The sequence below is a fragment of the Syngnathus scovelli genome, chromosome 7 (genome assembly GCF_024217435.2).
Source record: "Syngnathus scovelli strain Florida chromosome 7, RoL_Ssco_1.2, whole genome shotgun sequence".
NCBI classification, from domain to species: Eukaryota; Metazoa; Chordata; class Actinopteri; order Syngnathiformes; family Syngnathidae; genus Syngnathus; species Syngnathus scovelli.
This window is the reverse complement of record NC_090853.1, coordinates 14,016,378-14,032,796: the sequence shown is the minus strand read 5'-3', so window position 1 is coordinate 14,032,796 and position 16,419 is coordinate 14,016,378. Positions and strand designations below refer to the sequence as shown.

The window sequence follows — 16,419 nt, the reverse complement described above, 5'->3', positions numbered from 1 at the left end:
CAGGGATGTTTCCATCATTCACCTCAATGTATTGTTTTTTTGGGTTTAATTATATTTTGAGGGTAGATACGTAGTTACGTACAGCACGTTAAAAACTAAAAAAAAGAACCACGTCTTTTCTTATGTCTCATTTATTAAATATGGACACAACATTTAACAGCATGAAATCTTACATTTGTTTGGGGGACAAAAATAATTCATTCATTATATTACGAACCGCTACAAAATCAACAAGACCAATCTTCTGTTGCCCTTATTTTTTTAGTGACCACAGTTTGTACATTATGTATTAATAAATTGAATAACGATCAGCTCCACGATGTCAAATCAATACACATTAAAGCGTGACAGTCCCACTTTGCGAGCTAGATTACTGGATACTTTTGTTTTGATATATCCGCTGGACCACACATTTTGATCGGATGATTTCAATGCTGCTGGGAAATTTGAATATCCCACTAAAACGTGGTCAACCCGAATAATATGAATCATAACCACAATTATAGATTATTTGGTGAGTACAAAACTTGACGATAAGGCAACAAGAGTATTTTCTAGAAGCCATAATTGCTTTTACTCTTGCAATATTGTACAGTACATGAAACATTTGATTTAGTTACGTCTTCTGACTCCTCATACCTTTCCTTGATGCTTCCCAGTTGGAGTGATGCTTGCCGGTTGTTACTCACGCTTTAATATGAGTTTTACAAAGATTTGGGATTTACCATTTGGGAAAGTGCCACTTGTAGCAGAATATCAACATTTTCATGAGTTCAAAAGCATTTGGATTGCTGAGACGTTTTCTCACACTCATTCAAAAAGTTAATGAGACATTTTTAAGTAATTCTCAATCCAATCATTTGGCTGCTGTAAATACAATTTATTCTCAGTGTGTTGCCACACAGTTTCACACAACATTCCATGAAACATCCATCATTTTGATATTCAGACAAAGTAGACTGTATGCAATAAATTATTGTAAGTAGCTTGCTGACATTGTTGATTTTTCTGAAGTGACATTTCACAAAGATGGCTACTTGAAGTTCCCAGATAAAATAGGATCCTGAACAGCAACAGCTCTTTTTTTTTTTTTTAATGGTGGGATATTGTAAACATGAAATTTTAACAAAACCTGATAACTACATGCTGTTTTTTTTTTAAAGACCCTGAACAGGATAAGCGGTAGAATAAAATACTTAGCATTTCTCAATTTAGGATTGATTTTTTTACCATGTTTATTACACAATGGTGTAGAATATCTGTGTCCCCAACTTCATTCAACTTTTCTGTATGAGGCCATTGGTGGAAAACAAATTTACACCCCTGCTCGATGATCATGCTATTATTTCTAAAGCTGACCAGAGCCTCCAAATAAGGAGAAAGTTCTACGACATTTGTGTTGTATTTGATGTAAGTTGTTCTGGCTCTTGCATGCTGTCATCACCAATTGACTGTTGCTCTGCCAACATGGCTGTCAGCTTCAGCCCCAAAACTGGATCCCTTGACTCTGCTGCCACCTGTGAAATAAAAGGCAAAACTATGATCATATGTTCAAATTTGCAGTTTCAACCTTCCACTTTTTATTATTAGAATATTAATAATATCGTGTTGTTATTAGAATGTTTCAATAAATCAATACTTGACTGTGATGTTTGAGGTCAAATATTTTAGTTTGTCTTTCAATTTAGACTTAGACTCAACTTTATTAATCCCTTGGGATTACTCCTTCAGGGAAATTCTGTGTCCAGTAGCAGTAAAATACAAAATATACAAAAAAAATATAAGAGATAAAAATATACAGAAATATAAACAGTGCAAAAATTAGCAAATGAAATGTAAAAAAGGCAAAAAGATAAATTAGGTAAGAAAATTGAGGGAGGTAAAAACACTACACAGTAGTTGCCATGTATTATTGCAATGTATTATTATTGGACAGTGTGAAAAAAATAATTGCACAAATGATGACAAATGTAGTAAATAGGATGGAATGGGAAATATTGCACATTGTATATTGATGTGAATGTGTACAGTTATTACAAGTATCTCCATGTCCCTGTTCATGTCCATGTCACCTCCTCCCCCCAGTGAGGAGTTGAACAGCTTGATGGCTTGGGGGACAAAGGAGTTCTTCAGTCTGTTTGTCCTACATTTGGGGAGGAGCAGTCTCCCACTGATCCGGCTCCTCTGATTAGTGATGACAGTGTGCAGAGGGTGACTGACATTGTCTATAATGTCCAACAGTTTTTTCAGTGTCCTTGCCTCTGCCACTGTCTCCAGTGAGTCCAGCTTCTTGCCGATCACAGAGCCGGCTCGCCTGACCAGTTTGTCCAGTCTGGAGGTGTCCCTCTTGGATGTGCTGCTGCCCCAGCACACCACGGTGTAAAACAGGACACTGGCAACCACAGACTGGTAGAACATCTCCAAGAGTTTGTTGCAGATGTTAAAAGAACGTAGTCTCCTCAGGAAGTACATCCTGCTCTGTGTCTTCCTGTGAAGGTGGTTGGTGTGAGTTGACCAGTCCAGTTTTTTATCCAGCCACACCCCAAGGTACTTGTAGGAGTCCACAGCCTCCACCTCAGCCCCCTCCAACAGTACGGGCCTAGGCTTGGGTCTGTTCCTCCCAAAGTCTATGACCAGCTCCTTGGTCTTGGAGATGTTGAGCTCCAGTTGGTTGGCACGGCACCAGGTGGCGAAATCCCCCACCAGGCTCCTATACTCCTCCTCTCTGTTGTCCCTGATACACCCGACAATGGCTGTATCATCCGCGTACTTCTGTATGTGACACAGCTCAGAGTTGTAACAGAAGTCTGAGGTGTACAGGGTGAAGAGTACAGGGGCCAGCACTGTGCCCTGTGGGGCTCCAGTACTGCTGACCACAGTGTCAGAGATGGTGTCTTTTAGTCTGACGTACTGTGGCCTGTCTGTGAGGTAGCTGGAGATCCAGGTCACCATGTATGGGTCCACTCCCATCCTGCCCAGTTTGTCTCTGAGCAGGGGGGGCTGGATGGTGTTGAACGCACTGGAGAAGTCTAGGAACAGAATCCTCGCTGTGGCGCTTCCCTTATCCAGGTGGGAGTGAACTCGGTGCAGTAGGTGGAGGATGGCGTCCTCCACTCCAACATCTGGCTGATATGCAAACTGCAGGCAGTCCTGAGCATGTCGCACTTGAGGTCTGAGGAGACTGAGGAAGAGCCGCTCCAATGTCTTCATCAGGTGTGAAGTGAGTGCCACCGGCCGAAGGTCATTCAGTTCACTGGGCCGGGTCTTTTTAGGAACCGGCGTGATGCAGGATGTCTTCCATAGTGTAGGCACTATCCCCAGCTGCAGGCTGAGGTTGAAGATCCGTTGAAGTGGTTCCCCCAGTTCAGCAGCGCAGGTTTTCAGTAGTCTGGGACACACCTTGTCCGGGCCTGGTGCTTTCCTGGGTCGAAGTTTCCTCAGCTGTCCTCTGACCTGGTCTGCTGTGATGTAAGGCAGAGCTTGTGTTGGCGTGGGGGGGCTGGAGGAGGAGAGTGGTGGTGCTGTGGTATCTGGGGTGGAGGGGCAGGAGGAGGAGGGTGGGGGTGCTGTGGTGTTTTGGGGGTGGTGTGCTGTGGTATCTGGGGTGGGGGGGGCAGGAGGAGGAGGGTGGGGGTGCTGTGTTGTTTCGGGAGTTGTGTGTTGTGGAGGGAAGGAGAGATGGCTGCAGTAGAGGTCGGGGGGTCATGGGCCGATCAAACCTATTGAAGAAGTTGTTCAGCTCGTTCGCCCTCTCCATTGTCCCTTCAACGACCCTGGTCTTGGTGTTGTGGCCCGTGATAGTCCTCACACCTTCCCAGACGGCCCTCATGTTGTTTTCCTTCAGCTTCTGCTCCACCTTTGTCCTGTAGGTGTCTTTGGCTTCCCTCACACAGTGTTTCACCTCCTGCTGTGCTGCCTTCATGGCCTCCCTGTCTCTGCTCCTGAAGGCGGCTTTCTTCCTGTTCAGGACGGCTTTGACCTCCCGTGTTACCCAAGGCTTGTTATTCGGGTAGTAGCGGACTGTCTTAACAGGAGAGACCACATCCATGCAGAAGTTCAGGTAGTCCGTCAGGCAGTGTGTCAACCCCTCTATGTCCTCACGGTGTGGATCGATCAGCACATCCCAGTCTGTGGTGTTAAAACAGTCTCTCAGGACACTTTCCATCTCCGGGGTCCACTTCCTGATGGTGCGGGTTGCAACGGGCTGTTTTTTGACCAGGGGGGTGTACTCTGGTTGTAGGTGGATCAGGTTGTGGTCTGACTTCCCCAGTGGGGGGAGCGGTGTGGCCTTGTACGCATCCCTCACATTGACATACATGAGGTCTATTGTCCTGTTGTTTCTTGTGGGGCAGTCAACAGCCTGATGGAAAACGGGCAGGGTAGAGTCCAAGGTTGCATGATTAAAGTCTCCAGAGATTATTACAAAAGCAATGGGGTGCTGAGTCGTTAGCCTGGCTGTGACAGTGTGTATAGTCTCACAGGCAGTGGCTGCGTCCGCGCTCGGAGGGATGCAAACACAGATGGTAATCACGTAACTGAACTCCCTCGGCAGGTAGTATGGCCGCAAGCTAACAGCTAGCAGCTCAAGGTCCCGGCAGCACAACACAGTATTTACAGAAACATGTCCCGGGTTACACCAGCGATGGTTCACATACACGACCAGACCCCCACCTTTCCGTTTTCCACTAGCTTTGGCGTCTCTGTCGGCTCTCACCATAGTGAATCCCTGCAGGTCCACGTTAGCATCCGGTACGAGGTGGTTTAGCCATGTCTCCGTAAAGATGAGCAAGCTGCTTTCCCTGTAGGTCCGCTGGTTGTTCAGTGCCGTCAGCTCGTCAATCTTGTTGGACAGGGAGTTCACATTCCCCGTGATTACGGAAGGAATCGATGGTTTATATCTCCTCCGGTTCTCCGATCGCCTAGCTTTCAGCTTAGCACCGGCTTTGCAGCCCCGGTACTTCCTCCTCAGCTCCACCGGGATGTCGTGTCGTAGTCCGGCTTGCCCCATTATTCTCAGCGACAACAGTTCCTCCTTCGAGTATGTGAGCAAACCGGCTCCGCGTTGCATGATGATGATAAAAAGAAGTGTCCACTAACTCCGAAAAGCAGTGAATAAATAAAGAAAGCAAGAGCTTAAAAGTCAAGAGCTGACCAGTTAAAAGAACAAAGAAAAATAGACAAAATAAATAATCCGAAAGGTCGAAAAAAGTCGAAAAATAGTCAAAAACTAGAGAGCTACTGGAAAAGCTGCCGTCTCCTACAGCGCCGGAAGTAAAGTTAAGTTGGACCAAGGTTCCACTGTAGGCAAAGCAGTACAGTGCGTGAGTTTATGTGCTGCTTGATGACATCTCATTTTGCGTTTTGTTCAAGATGTCCGTCGTTGAGCAATGAAAACAAAGATGTGTTCTCCCTCTTCACTACTTCATTGCATGCTATTTGTTCCCTCAAAACAGCATATGTCGGGACCATCAAAAACCAAGGAACCCCTAGATTTTCCAGCAGATATCTTTTGTGGAAATGGACCTTTCCAGATGAACACTTACTGTTGAGGCTCCTCTCCTTCTCAGTATGATGCCCTCTGCGAGTAAAGCCTTTGCAGTCTCCTCAAACAGAACAGTGTCATCCATCTCGGATTGGCTCTTTAACTCAGCATACTTGTCTACAAACCTACAATGGAGCATAAAAATATTGCAGAAATGTTGTTAATCCTCACCAAGTGAGCCACGCCATTACAAAAATCACAAGCCAAATGACATTAGTTTAAACCCTTAGATGGGGGAAATACAATCCAGTACATACCTTTGACAGGTAGAGACAAAGTTTGATTTGGAAAGATCAAAAGGGCGAGGACCCATCCCATATTGTTCATAAAATTTCCTGAAAGCAGAGATGGACAAACATTTTTATATAATGCAGTACAGTATTTTTACTTTATTATTTTTATTAGACATACACCATCTTAGAACAAGAAATAGTAAAAATTGGTATTTACTTACGCTCTAACTTGATCTTCTGTGTAGAAGATTTCAGGCACCGGGTCTGGTTTCCTGACCCGGGATCTTGTATGAGGTTTTACATAAAGTGGCTGCCGTTTTGGTGGAAAAGCTTCATATACATCATACCAAATTGGTTTCTCTGTTTGCTTTATCACTCCAGAGCGCATTAGATCCCGAACCCTGTTAATCATATTTTTACATAATCAATTGGTGATGTTGAAACAAACACACCCTAACCCCCACCTCTGATCCACAATCAAAGCCAGACAATCATTAAGGACGAATCCCAAAACCCACATCACACTAACCTCATTGACCCTCAATTAACGTGAATTAATTTTAATAATTTTCTTTGTTTGTTTTCTAAAAAAAATATATTTTTAGGCCCTGACCTATCTAAAAGTCTGACATTTATTCTTCTAAATTATTTTACATTATTTTATTTTATTTTATTAAATTACATTATTTCTTCTAAAATAGTCCTAAAAAAATCTGCAAAAAAGGTCCAATTTATTTTTCAACACAACACAATAGAATAAGGCAAAGATGGACATGTACCTGTCCCTCAACAATACAGTGGGGCAAAAAAGTATTTAGTCAGCCACCGATTGTGTAAGTTCTCCCACTTGAAAGATGAGAGATGCCTGTAATTTTCATCATAGGAACACTTCAACTATGCGAGACAAAATAAAAAAAAATCCAGGAAATTACTCATTTTTGGTGGGAAATAAGTATTTGGTTAATAATGGCTTCAATGATCACAAGAACAGTAAACAAAAATCCCAGAAAAACACAGAGGGACCTAGTGAACGACCTGAAGAGAGCTGGGACCAAAGTAACAAAGACTATGCTGCCAGGGACTCAAATCCTGGAGTGCCAGACGTGTCCCCCTGCTTAAGCCAGCACACTCTTACTTTTTTTTAATTTTTTTTTTAAATCGGTGGCTCAATCAGTTACTTTAATCCACTAAACACCAGAGGGCTGTTTTCTGTGCTGGTGTGCATTGTTCTGATACATAAAATGATGTTCTACATATATATACATATATACATATATATGTGTGTATATATATATATATAAAAATATTGGAGCCAATTTCATCCTACAACAGGACAATGACCCCAAACACACCTCCAAATTGTGCGAGAACTATTTAGAGTAGAAGCAGGCAGCTGGTATTCTATCGGTAATGGAGTGGCCAGCGCAGTCACCAGATCTGAACCCCATTGAGCTGTTGTGGGAGCAGCTTGACCGTATGGTACGCAAGAAGTGCCCATCCAACCAACTTGTGGGAGCTGCTTCTGGAAGCGTGGGGTGCAATTTCTCCAGATTACCTCAACAAATTAACAGCTAGAATGCCAAAGGTCTGCAATGCCGTAATTGCTGCAAATGGAGGATTCTTTGAAGAAAGCAAAGTTTGATGTAAAAAAAATCTTATTTCAAATACAAATCATTATTTCTAACCTTGTCAATGTCTTGACTCTATTTCTATTCATTTCACAACGTTTGGTGGTGAATAAGTGTGACTTTTCATGGAAAACACAAAATTGTTTGGGTGACCCCAAACTTTTGAACGGTAGTGTGTGTGTGTGTATGTGTGTGTATATATATATATATATATATATATATATATATATATATATATATATATATATATATATATATATATATATATATATATATACACCGTAATTTTTGGACTATAAGTCGCGTTTTTTTTCATAGTTTGGGTGGGGGGCGACTTATAATAAGGAGCGATTTATGTGGGGTTTTTTTCCAAAATTTTTCAAAAAATAAAAATAAAAAGTGAAACCACGATAAACGAACTGCGATGTAGCAAGGGATTACTGTAATTTGAATTTCAAGTGACGTCAGCAGCACGACGGAGCGTGGCACGGCGGTTGTTTACAAAAAGGACAAAGATTGATCATGGGATGACAAAGATGACGAAGGGCCCCACGTACTGCCGGCATCATTCGCGGCTTTGTTTCTAAGTGACACGGAGGACGAAGAGTTTGAAGGATTCTAGGATTTGGAGTGACACAGAAGGTTTGAACAACTATTATGGCTTTTATGCACGCCCGGTCCTACTCTACGGAGCTGTCTTTCACCTCCGTGGATAGAAGTCGGGGGCCGGCGCTCGGCCGGGTGGCTGTCCAGGGACGGTGGATGGGGCTCGGTCATGGCTTTTACGCACGCCCGGTCCTATTCTATGGATCTCTCTTCCCCCTCCGTGGCTGGAAGTCCACGCCGCCACACGCCTGGAAGTTTGTTTTGTTAAATAAAGAGCCGTTTACCAAACCCACGTCTTTCCTTGTACTTTGTTAACGCTACAATATACTAGTTATATACTAGAATAACGACGAGGCTGACGTCAGGGCGCACGCGCGGCATTGTTGACAAAGGACGAGGAATTTGATCGATGGATTTAATGATTTAGAGTGCACAGATGGTTTGATAATATTATTGCTTATATAATAGTTATTTGATACATAATTTATATATCGTTATATGGGCCTGTGGAATATTTTGAAGTGCAAGCGGCGCGCACCCATTGTTGACAAAGGACGATCGATGGATTTAATGAATTGGAGTGACATAGATGGTTTCATAAACGTGTTATTTATGTAATAGTTTTTTTTTTAATAACTCTGAATGTTACGTCAGGCCCGTTCTCAGCTCTTCGTTTGTGTTTATGTCACGTTAGCATACCTATCGTTTAGCCTGTTATTGCTCGTTCATGTCTGTTCTTGGTGTTGGATTTAGTCGAATAAATTTCCCCCCAAAATGCGACTTATGCTCCGGAGCGACTTATATGTTTTTTGTCACGTTATTGTGCATTTTATGGCTAATGCGACCTATATTCCGGAGCGACTTTTAGTCCGAAAATTACGGTATTTTATTTTATAATATGCTGGATCAACATCATTCCAAAAAATTCCATATCTGTATGTTATTTTGTCAACAGGTGGTCCGCAGCCCTCTGGTCGTCCGTGGTGGTATTGCAGGTGGTCCGCAAAATTGGAAGTGGAAAATAATTGTAACTTTTTTAAAAATACGATGGATTTATTAAGTAGACTTGATTTATTTTCCAGCTAATTTTGTGAATCATTTATCCATCCAAATTATGTCAAATGTAGCTGAGATTCCCAAAATAGACATCCATCCATCCATCCATCCATCCATCCATCCATCCATCCATCCATCCATCCATTTTCTATACCGCTTGTCCCCACAGGGGTCGCGGGCATTCTGGTGTTTATCCCAGCAGTCATTGGGCAGTCAGCGGGGGACACCCTCAACCGGTTGCCAGCCAATCGCAGGGCACACAGAAACAAACAACTATCCGCACTCGCATTGACACCTCGGGGCAATTTGGAATGCTCAATCGGCCAAGCGTGTCTTGGGATGTGGGAGGAAACCGGAGGACCTGGAGAAAACCTACGCAGGCACGTGGAAAACATGCAAACTCCCCACAGAGAGGGCCGGAGGTGTAATTGAACCCGCACCCTCCGAACTGTGAGGCGAACATGGTAACCATTGCGCCTGCTTTATATTAACTTATTTAATTTTACAAGACAATTCATTACTATAAATAACACAATTTATTACTGTAAAGATCAGCAAGTGTTCACATTTTAACATCAAATGATCACTACTCCCATATTGCTGGATAATCACAATTGTCCCATCAATCGTTAGAACTCATAGGCTACTGGTGCCCGCTGGCACCACGTTGGCACCACGTTGGTGTCACCACAATGGTGACTTCTGACCTAATATAACTAAATTCCTCCTCAACCTTCTGCAGGAGTCCACCTTTTAGTTATGAATCAAATTAATTATTATTCAACATAATAATAATAATAATAATATTAATGTGATTCAATGCAAATCAGGTAGTGACATTGACTGCCCAAGTTGTTTAGCCTTAAGGGACCGAAACCGCCATCGTGCCTTGACAGCGTCCTTCAAAAGACGATGAGCATTGAGTCATAGAGGTAAGACGCAATTGCTTCATTCGTATAACTGAATTTTTATGATTAAAATGTTATACATTGCACACGCGTTCAAATGTGTGGTTATTCCAAGTTCTCTCCGAGTAAATATTTTTGCTTTTGTCGCACAACTATTTCGTCATTAAGAGACACGTCGGCGCTCTTGAAAAATACAAATTCACGTGCAAATATATTTAGAACTACCGTGTTTATTACACATGGTCTATAATATTAACTTAAGTCTTACAATTTGGTTTTCAGTATAACAAATTGAAGACAATGCAGTATAGCTCAAGCGGCTCAAAAATAGCATAATAGTTACTAGGAAATGCTGAAAACTGGTGCTATAATAAAAGAAATACAACAAGTAGGTCATTAAAACGCGTTCTTACCGCGTAAACACAGTTCCAATTCTCTCTAGTCTGCTCCCAGCCATTTGGTTGTTTAGGTACAGCTGAACCACAAGCAGTTTCTCGACGGGCAATCCAAACAGCACTTCCGGTAGTACTTTAATCTCTTTCAGAATAAAGTATCACTGTTCAAACAACAATGACTTGATAATAGGAATATATATTATACAGTGCATATTTATTTATTTATTTATTTATTTATTTATTTATTTATTTATTTATTTATTCGCCTGCCTTTGGGAGTATTAATATAATGATATCAACGAGATCGTATATTTTTCTGTTCTAAACTTTTTTATTTTTTTTATTTTTTTTTGCTGTTGTCTTATTACTTTCAATATTCTTGGGATGTACTTGACTAACGTAGGACCTCGGGTATCCCTTTTCGCGCCATATCTTGTGGAAACGCTCGTCGGTACGACCAAAAAAATATATCAAAATATATACCAAGAATTACCACTAGAGAACAATCAAGATCCTGTATCTTCCCTGACATGACCTCTCGGTTACTCTTTTTGATCTAACCCTAACCATAACCCTAGCCCTAATACATGATATATTTCAATTTTTATCACATCCGATTTCATCATTAGAAAACGTTGTGTAAATCAATCTGTCACTCTAATCTCACTATCGATCTCAATCCATCTCTTGATATAAAAAGTCTACACATTTCTTTTCAAATACATTTTGTAAATTCAAAGATGGGATGAAGATAATTTCAAAACATTTTCCACCTTTAATGCGAGCTGTATTTAAACTGTACACCTCAATTAGAATGATTTATCTTTTTAAGAAAGATATTAAAAATAACCGAGATAATTGTTTGCAGAAGTGTGCACATCCTCTTGAAAGTGTCATTGTGACTTTTTCAGAATTAACCAATCACATTCAAACTATGATACCAATTTATGTTTATACAATATGAGCATCCTTAATCATTTCTAAATGTGCTAATACAGATATTTTAAAGTCTTTGTTAATTATTCATTAAGAGTTGTAACTTGGAGTCATAGAAGTCTGAAAGTAAAATTTCCTCACTGCAATCTCTTGTTCAAATCAGACTCTTTAGTTAACCTGTAAAAGTATGTAGTCACCATGAGCTTTAATGACTAACATCTAGCAAATTAGTGCATCATTCTGCTTAAGAAATCACATTTTTGAGGTAGTCATTTGTTTTCCCCATATAACTGGTGTTAACAAGCTAATTAATTGCTTATAATGAAAGCGTACACACATTTTAAACCCAAATTTTAAATTGCCTGTTTAACACGTTCAAATGACTTGATAACACATTTTTATATGGTTCTAAATTTGATCTAAACCTAATTAAAAACAACAAGATAAAAAACCTCAATTTGCAGTAAGGCTAGAGTGGGACAGGACACGGCATGGTTAAATAGCAACACATGCAGGCTTAATCCCACCATGTAAAAAGGCAAAAGTGAACTTTAAACTCTTAATGTCAGCTGACCAGAAAACAAAAAATGTGTATGGGGCCCTGGCTCAACTGGATCAAGAACATTACTCGCAGTTCTTAGCACACACTTTCACACACATGGTAAATCACTTACAGTACTGGCTAGCATAGTTATTTTAGTCATTTCTTTCTCTGCTTTTGATATATAATTTAACTTCACTTAAGGCGGAGGAGAGAATCTAAAATGGAGAGCCACATTACACTGTAATCTGCCAGTGGTTCTTTTTTCTGGTTCGGCAACAGAGTGCATTTTAAGGCACAGAAGCAGGCAGGCAGACAGGCAGGCAGGCCAGGTTGAGTTTAGGAATGTCAGCGCGTTACAGGGTGGTGTAGAGAGAGGGACGGAGCCAAACAGAGGAGGGACAAAGAGCAGGAGAGGGAGAGCGAGTCATAAATGCAATAATTACAGCTTAGGTAGAAATAAGCAAAGCACTCTGCTCCCACTGGCTGCCAGCGTAGCTAACAACAGGACAGAATGAAGAGGACCTGAGCAACATTGACCTTTTTGTTTTGTTGGTTACACTACCATTCATCGTTCCTGTTTGGGATTTATTTGTATTTTTTAAATGAACATAATCACTGAAGCCAATCATTTCTCAAGATGGATTTTCTTCTGGATTCTGGCTGATTAGGATGGATTACTTTCAGACAGTTTGCTCGAAGTCTTACTGAATTTTCTTAGCGCACTTGATATCGAGATCTGTGATACATTCAGCATGTCTGTGGCTGCTCTGTTTCGGGGCAAGTGGGGGACAAAATCCCAGGAAAGCCCTGACAAGCATCCCACCACTGTGGTGCTCGCCAACCACGAGGAGGACTATGATGACGACGATGATGAATCCAGGGTGGGCCTGAGCAGAGAACCTATTCGCAGAAACTCTCGCTTTTACCGTTCAATGAGGAAGAAGAGAATGGCTGCCTCTGAAAACTCAGAAAGTAAGAAAACATCAAATCATCAAGTTATCTCGGATGTTTATACTAAATGTTGAGCTTGTACCTAATGGACACAATACATTATGTCAAACATGTCAGCCAGTGTTTCTCAAAGTGTGGTCCATGGGACCACCAATGGTTCCCGAGACGCCACAAGTAGTCCACGAGCAATCCAATATGATTTTTTCTTTAATTTAATGCAACACACAAGTACAAGGTTTCATAAAATTTTAGCATAGGTTACTGTTTGGTAAGTGCAAATGGTTGTATTAGAACAGAAGAACATTTAAATGTGTAGCGAAACAAGCTTTAAGTAACAATTTCTGCTTTAGTTCTATCGTTAACTTTTTTTGCACATCCTTGAAATTAGACTATGTTCATATCCCCACAAATGAGGATATTTGTCGAAACACAGCTTTTCATCCAGATGCAAAACACACACATACTGCGGACATAGATACACATACATACACTTGCGGACATAGCTATAGTCACACTTGTTTATATTGACCAGCTGTTCCTTCATCAGTAACAGTTTGAAAAACAAGTCAAATTTAGTCTCTTTAAAGTGAATGTCCTATTTCCTATTGTAGAAACAAACATCCTTCTGTTAGAGACATTATAGTCTCCATACTCTACTTAAGGTTTCAACTAAGTTGCCATGTTGTGTCGCGCTATATCACTGTGAAATTGACAACTACTAAATGAAGAACAGGGTTTGCCACGTATTCTGCTGTCGTGTAAATCTGTGAGTGCAACCTGAGTAACCTGTTGGGTTAAAATAACACAGTTGTCTGAGTAATACCTAATTGTTACATGTCAACATCTGATCTCGTCATACAAAGTAAAAATAATTAGGAGTAAATGTTTAAATTGAATTGAACCAACACTAAACAACTATCAATTTATATGATACAAAGGCTTTTTTTTTTTTACTATTTTACTGTGTAAAGAAACTTATTTTGAACAGGTCTTAAACATTTTCACTGAGCCGCACCAAAGTGTTTGGGCTTGGACTTTGCCCAGCATAGAACAAACCAACTAGGGGTTATAGGGTAATAAATACATAACAAGACAGGCATGTATTAAAAAGGCAGTTCAAGTCATAAAAAGCAACGAGGCCTGTCAAAATGCATTGTCAGATCTCTTGATAAGCTTGTTGATTTTGCACACAAGTACAGAAAAGTGGAAGCGCTGTTGATCAAATCATTTTTCAGTGAAGTCAACTTTCACTCGAAAATAAACCAAAAATACCAAATCGTATTTGGTACATTTTGCTGCTTGGGAGGCGACAAGAACGTTTTCCCACACTTAAATTTGACTTTTTGATGCAATGAGAAAATGTTTTCTTGGACAGCAAAGAAGCTATTGATTGTATATTTTTCACTCTACATGTTATGCACTGATGACGAATCACTAACAGGTTCATGCATATTTTTGATGCTAATTTCCAGGGAGTGTCTCCATTCTGCTGCTATTTAACGCCCTAAGTACAAAGGAATATGAGGGCCAAACTGAAAATAATAAATACAAACTTTTATTATAATACATGTAGTGACAGACTGCTGTTTTTAGATATGGTCTTTACATTAGTGAGACAATGTTGTCATTCGCTTGTTAATATTGTGATTCAGCTCTCATAATATTCTGACTTACTGTTGTTGTTAGGACTGTTGTTATACCCATAGTTTTCTCGTCCTTCCCCTGGTGACTCAACCCCTCTATCCTGTTTTCTTTAGCTTCCCTCTGTCCCTCTACTCTGTCTCACTCGCTCAGTCCAACTGGCCAAAGCAGACAGTTGCCCAACAAAGCCTGGGGTTCTGGGTTCTGTTCTAGGTATCATCCTAAGAGGGAGATTTTCCTTCCGGCTGTTGCCAAATCCTGGCAAATGTGAGGCTCAGTCTGCCATTTAATACAGTCAATGAATGAATGAATGAATGCATGCATGAATGGATGAACAGATGAATGAATGTTCTCATACGCTTGCAAATACTATATTCTTCTAATGCTTTTCCCCCCAATTTTATTCTCATGATGGTAATTTTTTTGACAGAAACTTAACGTAATTAGTGTGAAGGTGAAGACCTTCACACTATTGTTATTGCTGTCCTTTATTAGTGTGAAGGTGAAGACTTTCACACTATTGTTATTGCTGTCCTTTATTAGTGTGAAGGTGAAGACCTTTACACTATTGTTATTGCTGTCCTTTATTAGTGTGAAGGTGAAGACCTTCACACTATTGTTATTGCTGTCCTTTATTATTATTATTATTAGTGTGAAGGTGAAGACCTTCACACTATTGTTATTGCTGTCCTTTATTATTAGTGTGAAGGTGAAGACCTTCACACTATTGTTATTGCTGTCCTTTATTATTCCGCTCACTTTTTTGTCCGTTAACTACTTCCACATACTTCAACCGATTCACTCCATTCCACTTTTCACTTATTCCAAATATTCATGACACGGGTGCTTACATTTTTTTCGTTCAAAAAATTTTCCGTTTTCACAAAATTCACGAATTTATGGCAAATTATTCCCCATTCATTCTTAATGGCAGATTCAACATTTCACATTTTTGTTGTTCCAGTTTGAAATTCACTTCTTTCAACACATTCAAATCACTCCATTCCACTTTTCACTGATTCCAAATATTCATGACACGGGTGCTTACATTTTTTCCGTTCAAAAAATTTTCCGTTTTCGCAAAATTCACAAAATTCCGGCAAATTCTTCCCCATTCATTCTTAATGGCAGATTCAACATTTCACATTTACGTTGCTCCAGTTTGAAATTCACTTAATTCAACACATTCAAATCACATTGGGGACATTCCCAAACTTGCCAAATTCAAAAATTTCACGTTTTCACTTTTAAAATTTGCACAAAATTTTGCAAAATTTCACAAAATTTAGTTTTTCACTTCTAATTTCTACATTTTTCCACCGATTCAACTCGTTCCAACTTTCAACTGTTCATCTTTTGCCTACCTATTCCACACCTTCCCACTTACCAAAATTTCCAAATTTTCAATTTTGAAATTCACACCAAATTTTCCAAAAATTTAGTTTTTCCCTTCTAATTTCTACATTTTTCAACCGATTCAACCCATTCCAACTTTATTCACTTTGTTCACCTTATGCTTACCATATTCACCCCCTTCACCCCCACTTCCACAATTCAACCCTTGACCCCCACTTCCAGAGTGGCGGCCATCTTGGATTGACCCTGAAGTGCCCCAATGAACTCGGAATGAACCGGAAGTGCCCCAAATCAAACCGGAATTGACCCCGAATGAACCGGAAGTGACCTCAGGTAAACCGGAAGTGACCCCAGATCAAAGCGGAAGTGACCCCAAATCAAACCGAAAGTGACCTTTTTCAACCGGAAGTGACCTTTTTAAACCGGAAGTGACCCCAAATAAACCGGAAGTGACCTCAGCTAGACCGGAAGTGCCTCTAATCAAACCGGAAGTGACCCAAATCAAACCGAAAGTGACCATATTTCAACATTAAGTGCCCTAAATACCTACATTTGCGCTAACTTTTGCAAATTTTGCCCGATTAAACCCATTTCAACATTTTAACCCCAAAAGTGAACCTCCT

At 40.5% G+C, this 16,419-nt stretch overlaps 2 protein-coding genes across 2 annotated transcripts in view; one reads left to right on the top strand and one right to left on the bottom strand.

Moving 5' to 3' along the window:
• Positions 1 to 865: 865 nt before the first annotated feature.
• Positions 866 to 10,549, bottom strand: mrps23 (mitochondrial ribosomal protein S23). Its single transcript, XM_049725949.1, has 5 exons — positions 10,387 to 10,549; positions 5,997 to 6,176; positions 5,800 to 5,877; positions 5,544 to 5,667; positions 866 to 1,517 (listed from the first exon to the last, which is right to left on the bottom strand). Exons 1-5 carry the CDS (start codon positions 10,428 to 10,430, stop codon positions 1,386 to 1,388), a joined length of 558 nt encoding a protein of 185 aa, XP_049581906.1. The 5' UTR covers positions 10,431 to 10,549; the 3' UTR covers positions 866 to 1,385.
• Positions 10,550 to 12,266: 1,717 nt separating this feature from the next.
• ngef (neuronal guanine nucleotide exchange factor) overlaps positions 12,267 to 16,419 on the top strand; it is an 89,920-nt gene continuing 85,767 nt past the window's right edge. The window contains exon 1 of the mRNA XM_049725776.2: positions 12,267 to 12,820. Within this exon, the coding sequence (XP_049581733.1) occupies positions 12,601 to 12,820 (220 nt within the window). The 5' untranslated portion in view covers positions 12,267 to 12,600. The remainder of the gene's footprint in view (positions 12,821 to 16,419) is intronic.

Bases quoted from the DNA above. Each gene is read 5' to 3' on its own strand.
- mrps23 (XM_049725949.1), bottom strand. From the start codon at position 10,430: ATGGCTGGGAGCAGACTAGAGAGAATTGGAACTGTGTTTACGCG. The intron at 5,878-5,996 runs GTAAGTAAATAC...CTCTGCTTTCAG, and splicing joins ACAGAAGATCAAGTTAGAGC to GAAATTTTATGAACAATATG. The intron at 1,518-5,543 runs GTAAGTGTTCAT...TTTATTTCACAG, and splicing joins GAAGGAGAGGAGCCTCAACA to GTGGCAGCAGAGTCAAGGGA.